This window comes from Corylus avellana, chromosome ca2 (genome assembly GCF_901000735.1).
Source record: "Corylus avellana chromosome ca2, CavTom2PMs-1.0".
Taxonomy (NCBI): Eukaryota; Viridiplantae; Streptophyta; class Magnoliopsida; order Fagales; family Betulaceae; genus Corylus; species Corylus avellana.
In genome coordinates, this window is record NC_081542.1 from 33192313 (window position 1) to 33205614 (window position 13302).

General features: G+C 35.2%; 1 protein-coding gene across 1 annotated transcript; it reads left to right on the forward strand.

Annotated features, from left to right (window-relative positions):
- Positions 1-4043: 4043 nt before the first annotated feature.
- Positions 4044-8748, forward strand: LOC132169629 (uncharacterized). Its single transcript, XM_059580631.1, has 8 exons — positions 4044-4170; positions 6276-6767; positions 6854-6999; positions 7052-7487; positions 7767-7778; positions 7862-8101; positions 8245-8314; positions 8453-8748. Exons 2-8 carry the CDS (start codon positions 6276-6278, stop codon positions 8746-8748), a joined length of 1692 nt encoding a protein of 563 aa, XP_059436614.1. The 5' UTR covers positions 4044-4170.
- Positions 8749-13302: the final 4554 nt, after the last annotated feature.

The window sequence follows — 13302 nt, forward strand, 5'->3', positions numbered from 1 at the left end:
TTGGTTTATTTTTAAGCATAGCTTTTTATTTTCCTTATATAAACTACTTATGCATTTGTTTTGGTTATATAAATCGCTTATGCGTTTGATTTGGGGGCAGAACACGATCCTCGTTTTTCTTTCAATTGGTATTAGAACTGGTTTGCTCGGTTTAAACTCACGTCTTGAGTGTGTTCAATGACCCCCACTATTTTGGGATGATCTACCTCTGTTCCAAGTGCTTCTTCCATTTTCATTAGAAGTGATTTTGCACTTTGGAAGGTTCGTTTAAGAGTCAGGTTTAAGAGGTTTATTTGTCCATTTTTGTTTAGTATGACTAGAAGTTTTGTTGCTTATCTTATTACATTCTTGTGCATGCTTTGGGTATTTTCATTTTGCTTTATTTTTGTCCTCTAGTTTTATAAGTTTTCTCTTGTTGGGTTTTTAATTTTTTTTTGTTATTGTGTCTTTCTTTGGGAGTGCTCTCTTCGTAGATCTTATTCAGTGCTTTCTTCAACCACTTATTGTGCTCTTTATGAATCTCTCATTATTACTAACCTGTATTATGCTGGTTATTGAAGTTGTCTTATATGATGGTTTGAGAGTTTGTGTATGTGCTTTTATGCTTATATTCATTCTAAGCCTTGTCATATTTATGCACACTATTTTCACAAGTTTTGAGGGATTTCACATCTATTAGTTTGGGCAAAAACTCTTATGAGTATTTTTGGTTTTCCCTGTGCAAATTGACCTTGCAAGTCAACCTCAAAACTTAATTGTTCATGGCATCACCTCTTTCAATGACAAGCAAAATATGATCAAAGATCAAATGTTTAGCAAAATAACATATTCTTATAAATTTGCTTTTGAAATTCTTATAGAAAGAGCCGGTATCATAATTATTGCAGAAAACTATGAAACACCCACGAGATTTAATTTGTATAAATTCTCTTGGACAATTGAAAAGAAATGGGTGTATGACTTTTTATTAAAGTTGAAGAAAAAGGGTTTGACTTTTGCATTAAGGGTCACCATTTTTCTTATGAGATGTGATTGCTCTATGCTTATGTGACTTGTGCCATCTCTTGTGAAATGGTTCACATGCTTCACTATGACATGTTTTAGCATGTTCATTTGCATCATTGTCATAAGCATATTTTTGATAAACCATCATGTTTGTTCATATTTGGATTAAATTGAAGAACATGTTTGTTTTTGATAAGATGGTTTCTCTCATGTTTTAATAAATGTTTGTTGTGAGTACACACGTTGATTGGGTGAGAGTATTTAAGCTTGTTTGGTTTTAAAAAGGAAAAGGAATGGGTGGAGAAGATTGTTTCATGACCTTTTTTTTTTATTTTTTATTTTTTTTTATTTTTTTTTTTTTATGAAAATTGTTGTTGCTTCACTCAAGCTCTCTCCCAAGGGATTTTCTGTTTTGTCTATGTGTTTCCACTAGTACTTGTGAAGCCTTTCATTCTCTATCATCCTCAATTAGGTTTCTTTTGTTGTTGAGTTGAAATATGGATTTCTCCTTATTTGGCTTTTAGACCTTCATTGATTGAACAAATTTTTGTTATTCTTAATCTCTCTAAATGCTTGCTCATGTGTCTCCCATGTGGTTAGGTTTATGCTTCACTGATTGGCATTGATTGATTATGAAGTTTTGTTTTGACTTCAAATTCTTGAGGTGGTTGGGTTTGTTTAGTTTTTAAAGTTCTTGAAAACTAGACTTTATTTTAGGGTTTTGGGTTTCCTTGTTTTGAAAATAAATTCTTGAATGTTTTTATTCTTGTAACATACATTCAACCTATTCTGCCATTGCTCATTTTGTACTTAGTCTCTGATCTGCTGTTTGATCCTTCTTGAAGGTATATGTCCATTATGATTCTTGTGCATTCCGGTACACATTTTGACTGAAATTGGTGCTTTGATTATCTATCTGTTTTTTTTTTTTTTTTTTTTTTTGAAAAGCTAGTGTGTTATTTTTCAAAACATGATTGAGATGTGTTTTTCCTCAATCTTTGTCTTTCTCTCAACAAAATTTGTATTTTTGTTTCAAAACCTTTTTGTTGATTGTGTGTACTTGCATTTAGAATCTTGATTATGTCTTGAATCTCTCTTTATGCCTTCTAGATCCTAGTGTGCATACTTATCTGGTTTGGATATCCCTCCTTGAAAGTGGTTGTGTCCCTCACCTTCCTATGCTAGGATGAGTTGTGCTTGTTAATCTGGTTGCTCTTAAGTTGTCTGGATTGTATTCTCTTAGTTCTTTGCAGGAAAGTCGTCTTTTCCTTCCTTTCAAAGAGCAAGAGTGGATGTTGGTCCTAGACCTCCTATGGGTCCTTCTAAAGTTGAATTTGCATATGTCAAGAGATTTGTGACTGGCAATGACTAAGCGATGATCCTTTCCAAGAAGCTCAATCGAGAAAAGAGGTAAATGTTTCCTTGACCTTAATTTTTTGTTGTTCACACACATGCACTCTTGTGGTTTGTGCATCACCTTTGCTTAGGCGATTGAATTGTTTTGTGATTGCATTGTGTTGTGTTTTTACATGCCTTTAGTTTTTAACCTTCTTTCCTATTGCATGCTTGTTATCCCTTTGTTTATGTTGTTGAAATTTGGATGAACCTATGGTTATTCACTTTCAATTTTTGAGATCTTCATTTTGTATAGTTTTAATGCATGCGGTTGTTTCTAAGGCATTTATAGAGTTTTGTGCATGTGTTTTTTTTTAATGTTTTGTGCTCATTGGTTCACATGCTTATGTATTTCAGTTACAGAGTTGGTAGTGCATTCGTTTGACTCGCACATTTGATACTATATGTTGGAATTGTCTTTGGGACGAATTTAGGATTCATGGTGCTTGATTGTAGGTTTTTCAAATCTTAACATGTTTGGCTGTCTTGAGTGTCTTGACAACATGTTAAGTTGATTGCTTATTTCCTCCCATTACATATTTTCGTAATATGTGAAATTGATGACAATTGTCTCTAGATTGTGAGTTAGAATGTTCTTGAATTTTTTGCAAATGCCATGTTGATTGTGGTAATTTTCTTTGGGCTTTTGTTTCATTGCGTCTCAACTTTGTTTGGATGACATGAAATAGCCATTTGACTAAAACGTGTTTTCCTTGAAACCGTTTACTATTTTCATGTGCATGGGTTGATTCTACCATACTTTCATGCTTGCATTTTGTGCTCTTAGTGTGTGTTTTTGACATGAGCCTTCTATGCTATTTCTTTGGTCTTTTGTACCCCCTAGTTTATACCTCCCTATGAGACAAATGATGCCACTTGAGTTCCTTCTTGTGTCTTTTATGACAAAATGGGGAGAATATGGTACGTTGGAACACTTGTTAGGGAGAGGTTGCTTATGCTAAGGGGGAGTTAACATTAGAACCATTTTTTTTGGGCTTTCATATCTCTTGTTATCCTTGACATATTCTATGAGATATTTTGGCCTAATATGTTTTATTTTGACATATCCTGGACATCTATCTTTCTTATTGTTTGTTATTCTCTTTCCTCTTGTCTTATCACATGAGTGTTAATTTAAGCAGAATGTGTTTCATTCTAAATCCCTTTGACCATTAAGACAAAAAGGGGGATAGTATTTTGTGTGAAGGGGGAACTTGCTTTTTGATGTACAAATTTAATTGTACTCGCAAGCGCACGAGTCATATGCAGTAAAGTGTGTGTGCAAGTGCGAAGTCGAATCCACAGGGAGTCGTGTCGTGAAAACTAATTCTTATCTAAACTAATCATATTTTAATCTCGTTCCGAAGTTTGTCGTGCATTTGAAATTGAAAACAAAAACTAAGGCTCCGTTTACTTCGACGTAAAATAATTTCCAGAAAATATTTTCCGCATTTTACGGTGTTTACTACGCCGTAAAATGGTGGTCAAACCGAAATCATTTTCGGTTTGACCAAAAAACCTTTACATTTCTAGGGAAAATGGTTTACACTTTTTAAATTCGTAAACCATTTTCCCTGCCCAATCAAAAAAAATCCCGACACTCTCCTGATTACAAAAAAAAAAACCAAACACCCCTCCCGACTCCTCACCTTCGCGCACTCTCCTTCACCTTCACCTTCACCTTCTCCTTCACGCACAGCTGCTGATTCTCCTTCACCTGCACCGCTCATCTCTCTCTCGGCCGAGCTTCACTCTTCAAGCCCGACGCAGGTACTCTCATCTTTCTCTTTCTTTGTTGAACCATATGTATGGAGTGATTCAAATCTACGAATTTCTCTTGGTAATTTTCGTTTGATTTTGGTTTCTTTCTCTGTTGGACAACTGGAAATCATGGAGCGATTTTGATTTTGGTTTCTTTCCCTATTAACGTATCAGATTTGCGATTTAGGTTTTGGGTCTAGGGTGTGGATTTTGGAAAATGAGAACTTCTATGATCTTTGTTGTTATGGGTTGTTTTTGATTGTTGATTCTTGGAAGTTCTGATTTTGAGATGAACCTCAATCGAATGGGTTTTTATTTCCTTCTGATTTTCTGTGGCTCTTGGCTCTTGGCTTGATTCTCGTGTACAGGAAATTTTTAGATCCTCTGTTCTCTTTCCCCTCAAGGCCTACTTTTCTTCTTGTTGTTGTTTCGAGTTATGCTTTGTTTGGCTGCCGAGAAAAGACTCGGATTCCGGTCTTTTATGGTCTTTCCGGTATACGAGCTTGTGAAATGAATGATTTTTCTTTTTCCTTGAAACCAGAGAGAGTGTTAGAATTGATTAACTAGAATATGTACTTTTAACTAGAAAATTGCATGCCCAAATAACAGCAGTACAGAGAACAGTTCTAATTTTCAACGACATGGGGTGGGCTGAGTTCTTCCCCCATTAACAGAATGTGGACTTGTACCAAACTCAGTAGATAGAGACTCCCCTAGTGGCTCTGCCACTCTTCACAAAAGTTAATTAATTGGGAAATAGTTAAGACAGATTCCCTTCCCTCCTCGTGCCCACAATTATGGGATTCTGTTCTCTTTTTTGATAGATGGGCGGCATTGTAAATGCTTTAATATGATGAATTTGCTTTTATTCATTTGTTATTTTGTGTAGAAATATACAAATTGGCCACATAACCTTGCTGCATCTGCCTAGGGATATCTTTTCTAGCATGATATTTGGAATATTTCGAAGTTTACCCTTTTATTACTCTAGGAAGAGATGAGATCAGTAACTGGGAATTCACTGGAATTGAATCTTTTATTCTATGCCAGAGTGAGGTAATTTTGATGGAAACGAGATCTGTGTTGTTTGTGGGTTGCACTTTTTCTGTTTGATGAATTGCTTGAGGGAATGTAAGTTAAGCATCAGATAGAGGTAGAGTGGTAAGGCAGAATATTTTGGATTGTTTTAAGTTAATTCCATAGACATTTCTCATTATTCCTTCATTCCCCTTGATGCAAATGGATTGTTGGAAAGAGGTTGTCTTTTTCTATTACAATTGTTGATAAGGGGATCGACCAAGGTATACTGTTGGGACTGCCACCAACTGTGGTTAGTGTCTTGGCAGCTACTTGTATTAGCAGGAAATTTCCTTGTGCTGTTGGAGTAATATATGCATGATTATATATGGCCTGATAGAATCAATGACCAAGGCTTTGAACAATCTGGCTGGTGGAATAGGGGAGGTGTACTCGTCTACGTAAGTGATTACGCCCATGATATCCTTTCTTGAGGATTAATGAAACTAGCTAGGCACTAATTTTGATGGAGATGGCTTGGAATCTAGAATTTCTTCAACTTGGGCTGTGAAAATGGAAGGGAATTAAGTGGTTTTTATAGGTTGTTGTTCCTTAATTAACTTGTTTCGATTTGGTTCTTAGGGCTGTCCTGTTGTGCATTTGATTAATAACTATTTGAAAAGGGGCGTCATTCTTGAGGTTAGTTGGCTATGCTAATACAAAAGTATGGATCTCAATGGCGTGTTTAGACTGTCTTTTGATTTTGGAAGAGGTTTCCATCTGCACCATCACTCTAAGGTCAATTAATAAATCCACTAAAAACAAACTCGGGCTTGGCTGGCCTCTACTTGGGAGAGATAAGATGACAAAAACTCAAAACAGAATCTTTGCAAGAACAGCTTAAGGAAACTAGAAGCAAATCCGTAGCAAATTTCCAAGACTTATTTTGGCACTAATTGGCAGAAGCTCAATAAACTTAATTTTAGGAGAAAAAAGAGCGATACTTATACATTACTTTCCTTTTTCTTTGTACAGATGAATTGGAAACAATGCATATATGATTTATTGCTTATTGCTTATTTTTATGTTGTTTGTAGATGGATGAAACAATTCTTTCGACAGTTACGACCACAGTTGCATCTGTTCTTGCTGTTGGGCTTGTAATCTTAAAAGATATTAGATTTAGGAGAGTATTACGAAGGGAACCTCATGTTAATCGAGAGTATGAAAGAGGGATTTATATGGATAGTATTCTTTATGGAAGCAGACAAGATTGTATTGACCAAATAAGAATGAGTCCTGTATCTTTCTTTGAATTATGTAAAATTCTTGCTGAGAACAACCTTATACGTGAGACCATTCACATGTCTATTAAGGAACAGGTGTTGATATTTTTACACATTATTGGGCATAATGTGAGGTTTCGAGTGGTTGGTGGAAGGTTCTATAGATCAATTAGGTCTATTCATCGATATTTTAAGGTTGTACTTGGAGGAGTCTTGACGCTATATAAACATTTAATTAAACAACCTGATAACTCTACTCCGCTGGAAATAAGGAATAGCCGAAGGTTTTACCCATACTTTAAGGTAAGTTTTACAATTTGATTTTTTTTTTTTTTTTTTAAATTCAAGTAATTTGTCAAATTAACGTAACTTGTATTGGTCTTCATTAGGATTGTGTTGGAGCAATAGATGGAACTCATATTCGGGCATCTGTTCCAGTTGAAATCCAAGGAAGGTTTTGTGGTCGAAAAGATCGAACAACACAAAATGTGTTAGCTGGCATTACTTTTGATGTAAAATTCACATGTGTTAGCTGGTTGGGAAGGAAGTGCATATGATTCTCGTGTTTTAAACGATGCACTCACTAGGCCAGGGGGATTCAAAATTCCTGAAGGTAAGTATTATCTTGGTGATGCTGGTTATGGAAATCGAAATGGAATTCTCTCCCCCTATCGTGGTGTTCGGTACCATTTGAAAGAGTTTAGTGATCATCCACCTGAAAATGAAAAAGAATTATTCAATCTTCGTCATTCGTCCTTAAGAACCACCATTGAACGAGGATTTGGAATTTTGAAGAGGCGTTTCCGTGTGTTGGATGCAGAACCATTTTGGTCGTTCGAAACACAAGTGGAAGTAGTTTTAGCATGTTGTGTCATTCACAATCACAGTATGGGTGTTGATCCTAATGATTCAATTATGGAAGAAGCTGTTTGTGATGTTGAATCTCAAAATCAAAGTGGTAGAGTCTACCAAACAAGAAGGGAAGTTCAAGAGGAAAATAGAGAATGGACAATCAAAAGGGATGTAATATGTCATGCGATGTGGGATGATTATAAAAATAGGAAAAATGTGTAAATTTCTTTTTTTCTCGTATGGTTGATGTTGTAATGTTTATTTCTTGAACTAGTCATGTTTAAAGACAACTACGTTTTTTATTTTTAATGATTTGATTGTATAATATACATTTGATATTTAATCCAGCTTATGATATGAGCTTATTTCTATATTGCATTATGTTTTTATCTTTTATGAGATATTGTATATTGTTATCTTGCATTACCATTCATATGTTTGTGATTGTAGCAATGGGCAAAGGTAAGGAGAAGAACGTTGCAAGCAAGCAATTTAGGTAGTCAAAACCTATGCACACTTTGTTACTTGAAATTCTTGCTGATGAGGCTGCTAAAGGAAATAAGCCTTCAAACACATTCAAACCTGTGTCATTCGCACTAGTTGCCAAGTCAATTAGCGAGAAATTTGGAGTTGAATGTGTACCTGACCATGTTGACAACCGCCTCCGAACCATCAAGAGCATGTGGAATATCATCGGCACCCTCCGTAAAAAGAGTGGCTTTGGATGGGATGAAAATTTGAAGATGATAACTTGTGACAAGAAGGTGTATGATGAGGAAGTGGTGGTATGAGACTTATTTTATTTATTGTAGCAATTATATTAGTCTTGAAGTTTTATTGAAATTCTTTTTTTTTTTCTTTCTTTTATTTATTATAGCAATTATATAGTTTTGAAGTTTTATTGAAATTTTATTCTTTCTTTTAACAGGCGAATCCTAAGCATGAGCAATATTTAAATAAAAAAATTGAAATGTACGATGAGATGGCCATAGTTGTTGGTAAGGATATGGCGACTGGGAGTTTTGCAAAGTCTTTTACTGATGTAGTGCAGCATGATAACATCCTTGATTCGGATTTGGATTTGGATTTTGATGATGTGTCATCAAAAGGAAAATATGTTGCTTCCTCTGATTCAGGTTCAACCAAAAGGTCACATAGGAAAAGAAGTCGTGATGATAGTGAAGATGGATATAATTTGATATTTGAAAAGTTGGGAGAGGTTGCATTAGCGCTTCAAGCTCTTAATAAGGGAGTCGACGCAGATCATCTGTATCAGGAAGTGATGAAGGTGGAAGGGTACGATGAGTTTATGCTTGCAACTGCATTCGACCATTTGAATGGAGATGAGAAGCTTGCAAGAGGATTTTTAGTAAAGAATGCTAAACTTAGAAAGTTTTGGTTGGACAACTTCTTCAAAAACCATGGAAATTAGAATTTGTGTATTATCGATATGTAGTAAGATACTAATGAACTTGGATGGTAGTTCTTTGGCCAAAATATTGTAATATTTATGGTTGAATTTTAGAATTCATGGTTTTTTCTTTTTCTTTTTTTTTTTTGTTTTTTCAAGCAAGATGAAAGTAACGTACTTGCCCTTTCATATATATCAATCTTCCTAGATGTGGAATATTCGTAATATTGATGTATGGACATTTTTAGATACAGTACTTTCAAAATACTTTTTCTATTTTTTTTTTTCTTAAAAAATAGAAAATCAAAAAATATTCTCAGATAGGTTGATTGTTTTTGTCAAATTTTAACAATCAAACATAAATTATTTTATACTAATATTTTTATATTTTGAATAAAAATTATATTTATAGGTTAGTATAAAATATTTTTAAAAAAATAAAAAAATTGATTTTCAGTACAGTTGAATAGCTAATATAAAAATTAATAGTTTTTTATATTAATAGTTTTTTAAAAAATATTTTTAAAAATTAAAAAAATTAAAAATTGTTTTTGAAAATTGATTTTCCGTGCGCGAAGTAAACACCGTAAAATGTTTTCGGTGGAAAATATTTTCAGGAAAAATGATTTCCCTGAAAATATTTTCCGACGGAAACCATTTTACGTCGAAGTAAACGGAGCCTAAAACAAAATGAAATAATTAAAAGATAAAAAGGGCACTAAGGTTTTCAGAATCCACCTCACCAAATTAAAACATACATTCCCATGTATTTGTTCATACATCCAACAAACAATTAAAACCTATGCATGTTCTATTGTTCCTATTGAAAGATTCAATGAATCCATCCATTTTACAAATAACAATGCATATCCAATTTAGTTCAAAAGATCCAATGTATCCATGCTTTACACAAAAGACAATGGAAATCCAAAGTAAATCAAAAGATGCACAGTATCCGTCGGATGAAACACAATTAATATCCAACTTCGGCACAATCAAACACAATTTTGTCACATAATTGAATTGAAACGAACATACATTACATTAAACGACGGATTTGTGTGAACAAAACATAAAAATATAAAACTAATCAATGGTGAGGCTTCATCTTCAACCTTAGTAGAAGATTTAGCTTCTCATGACAAAAGAAATCATAAAGAAACTAAATTACTTCATTAAAATTAAAAACTTACAAAAGAATTCGAGTTCCAAGCTACAAAACCCCATAAAACACGAAAAACAACCAAGAACGGCACCCCCGGCACGTCTTCGTACATTTACAATGGAAAAGAATGATATTTATAACCTAATTTTAGGGTTTTGGCGCTGCCAGGTCAGCCGAGTGTGCTCGATCGCACTCATGTGAAACATGACTTTGTAGATCTTTGAGTTAGCTTTCCAATGACACTAAGCTCACCTCAATCCAAGCTATACAACTCACGATATGGCATTTTTAGTGGGACTCGTCGAGTGCGAATCATTGCTCGATCCCAATTTGCTACCAATGCTCCATGAAGTGTCTTAAGCCCCAGAATTAATGGAATAAGGTGCAAATATCACCTTAAAGCCGCATTTCTCTCTTAACAACCTGCAAATCACTAAAACACCAAAACTAACCAAAAACATTAGAAATTAACGCAGCTAAGAGCTTAACAAACATAAGTTAAGGGGCCCAAATATACAATATTTGGCACTCATCAAATACCCCCAAACTTACATTTTGCTAGTCCCTTAGCAAAAAAAAATGAAAACAAGAAACATAAGTCCGCTTTCGTGGGAGAGATGATTGCATTTAGCATATGCAACAAGCCTTTTAAACCCCTAGGCATCCCTAGTGGACAAGTGAAGTCTCGTGAGGGTTTAACAGAAATGATACCCACAAACATTTTTAGCACTATGTCATTGACAAACACAATTTCCACACAAACACATGGTTCTCACATCATGAGCAGGTTTAACAAAGTAAACACTACAATCAAATCATCACGCCAACCACAAATCATTCAATTCAAAGGTGAAAATTTGAGACAACAAAAGCTCTAATAGGTGCAAAGTGAGACTAACACAAAGTTAAGAGGCTTCAATTTTTCTCAAAGTTTGGTGTACCTCAAAATTCATAGGAATTCACACAAATGAAAGCACCAAAGGCTTAGATCAAGACATGCACTTTATATATATATATTTTTTTTTTCGTGTAGGCTATGCAATGTTCGGCTCCCTTAAGCTTTCTAATTGACCGATGTAACGAGTGTTGGGCCAGTGACTCCCAAACCAGATGGTTTTAGGGCACTAGATGTAAAACATCCCTAAGGCTTAATTACTCAAGTCAAAAAGGCTACGAAGCCAAACTAGCCATACACTCAACCAAATTGAATTTCTCATCTTTCTACGCGAACACTCAATGCTTAGTGAGGCATGAGGTCCGGTTATTCAATGTAAAGCTCAAACTGATGATGACAGACTCTTTTTTTTTTTTTTTTTTTTTAATCTATCCTCAAGCCAAGGTTTCATCAACATTTCATCCTACAAATCGCAAGGCACACCCTAATCAATCCAAATCTCATACCTCACAGACTTTATGCTAGTGTGCTTGTGATAATCAACTCAGACATGTGAAGTCTCTCTAATCCACCAAATGAGTCAAAGGACTCTGATTTCTAATGACATGTAGTGTTCAAAAAGTTAAACACACTAATGACATGCAAACCACAGTTATGATGTAACTCATGCCTAATCAACAACATAGCAGATTTTTTTTTTTTTTTTTTGACAAAACAAACAGATAAAAACAAACAAAATGACAATGTGTTTTTCCACACCCCCAAACTTAAATGACACGTTGTCCCCAATGTGGCAAGAGATACAATACCGTGGGATGAGGAAACTCGAGAATGCAAAGGCCAGGGCGTCCCCCAAACTTGAACACCAAAACACCTGTCAAAATCTAACAGCAATATTTCCTCATAGAAACAAATATCAAAAGATTAATTGCTGATAGAAACAAAAAGAAAATGACACAAAATAAAATAAAAATAAGAAAGAAAGAAGATGTGCAGAAATTAAAATGGGGAAGAAATTTTACAGTGCTTTCCCCGATCATTTGGATGTCTGACCAATCCCTTCCACCCTTTCTTCTTAAGAGTTTGATATCCCTCTAGAAGGATGTTTCACCATCTTATGTAGGCAATGTGCTTGCTCTGAAGGATCTTTTTGGGACGATGGTTCCTAGGTTTGCTCGCTTGTTTGCAAAGATCCTTGAGAGTCTTGGCATAAAATGGCTCTTTGAGACATTGAATAAGTGGAGCTTGGGGTTCATAAAGTGTCTCAAGAGGGATTGTGACAAAGGAGTGAGCTTCAGTACTCACTTCCTTGTCAGTGGATAGATTTGGGGGCTTAATTTGTGATGCGAACCTCAATCGACACGCTTTGAGACCCAACAACAATATTGGAATATGGACCCAAAAAAGCTAAAATTCAGATTTTTGGATAGGAAACCCCAACCCAACGTTTACAAATGAAACGCGAACCAAAGGTATAACGAAACAACCCTCGACCCAACGTTTATAAATGAAACGCGAACCAAAGGTATAAAGAAACAACCATCGACCCAACGTTTATAAATGAAACGCGAACCGAAGGTATATAAATTTGAACGCCACAAGGAATAATCCTTGATAAGTTCACAAGTTCTTTGAAGAACCAATAGAAGACGCAAGCGTCACATTTTTCTAATTTTCATTCATGATCCTCTCATTACAATGAGTGCATGCTATTTATAGAGCATGGCTGAAAATAAGAGTACCTGCCTAGTATGGAAAGGAAATTAAATTGGTTTACAACATTGGAAACTAAATAAAGTAAAAAAGGGCTAACTAATAAAAGCCTAAAATTAAGGTTGATTTAAGTCAATCAACCAATTAATTGGCATGTAATTTGGCAAGTCAATCATCCAATTAATTGGTATGTAATTGGAAAGTCAATCAGCCATAATCAACCATTAATTCATGCCATTGCTAAGGAAATTATGCGCAATCAGCTCCATCAATAGCTTTGATCAAATTTATTACGCATTCATCTCCCTTTGGGCCAAGCTTGGAATGCCCCATTTTAGAATTTGCCCAAATCTCTTGAATCAGCCCATTAAGTGCTTCTTTGACCTTCTTGGATCTTGCTCTAGTAATAGGCCCAACTGAAACATGCAATGGATCCTTTAATGGTGCTTGTTGCTTCTCATCAATTTGCTCCTGGTGCTCAACTTGCTCCAAGTGCTCCTCTTTCTCTTCCTCTTCATTGTTATCCATAATGAAAGGCTTAGCTGTTGATGAAGATGATTTAGATGATATCTTAGTGGTTTCCCCATTTTCAGTTCACATCTTAGGAGTAGAGTCCAATAAGGCATCAACTTGCTCAAGTAACTTGTCAAGGTCTAGGTCACATCCAAATTAAGCAAAACACTTTCCCAATGGGTCCTCCAGACTTGGCTCATCAACAGGCTCCTCACCTTTTTCCTCACTCACAAGTATGGTGGTGGTTTGAACACGCTCATGTGCAAACTAGCTAGAATCTTCCTCATCA

What these genes read in the sequence shown, in the direction of transcription:
- LOC132169629 (XM_059580631.1), top strand. Translation starts at nt 6,276, where the DNA reads ATGGATGAAACAATTCTTTCGACAGTTACGACCACAGTTGCATCTGTT. An exon ending in GGTTTTACCCATACTTTAAG is followed by an intron (nt 6,768 to 6,853) that starts GTAAGTTTTACA and finishes GGTCTTCATTAG; the next exon opens with GATTGTGTTGGAGCAATAGA. An exon ending in TGAGATGGCCATAGTTGTTG is followed by an intron (nt 8,315 to 8,452) that starts GTAAGGATATGG and finishes CCTCTGATTCAG; the next exon opens with GTTCAACCAAAAGGTCACAT.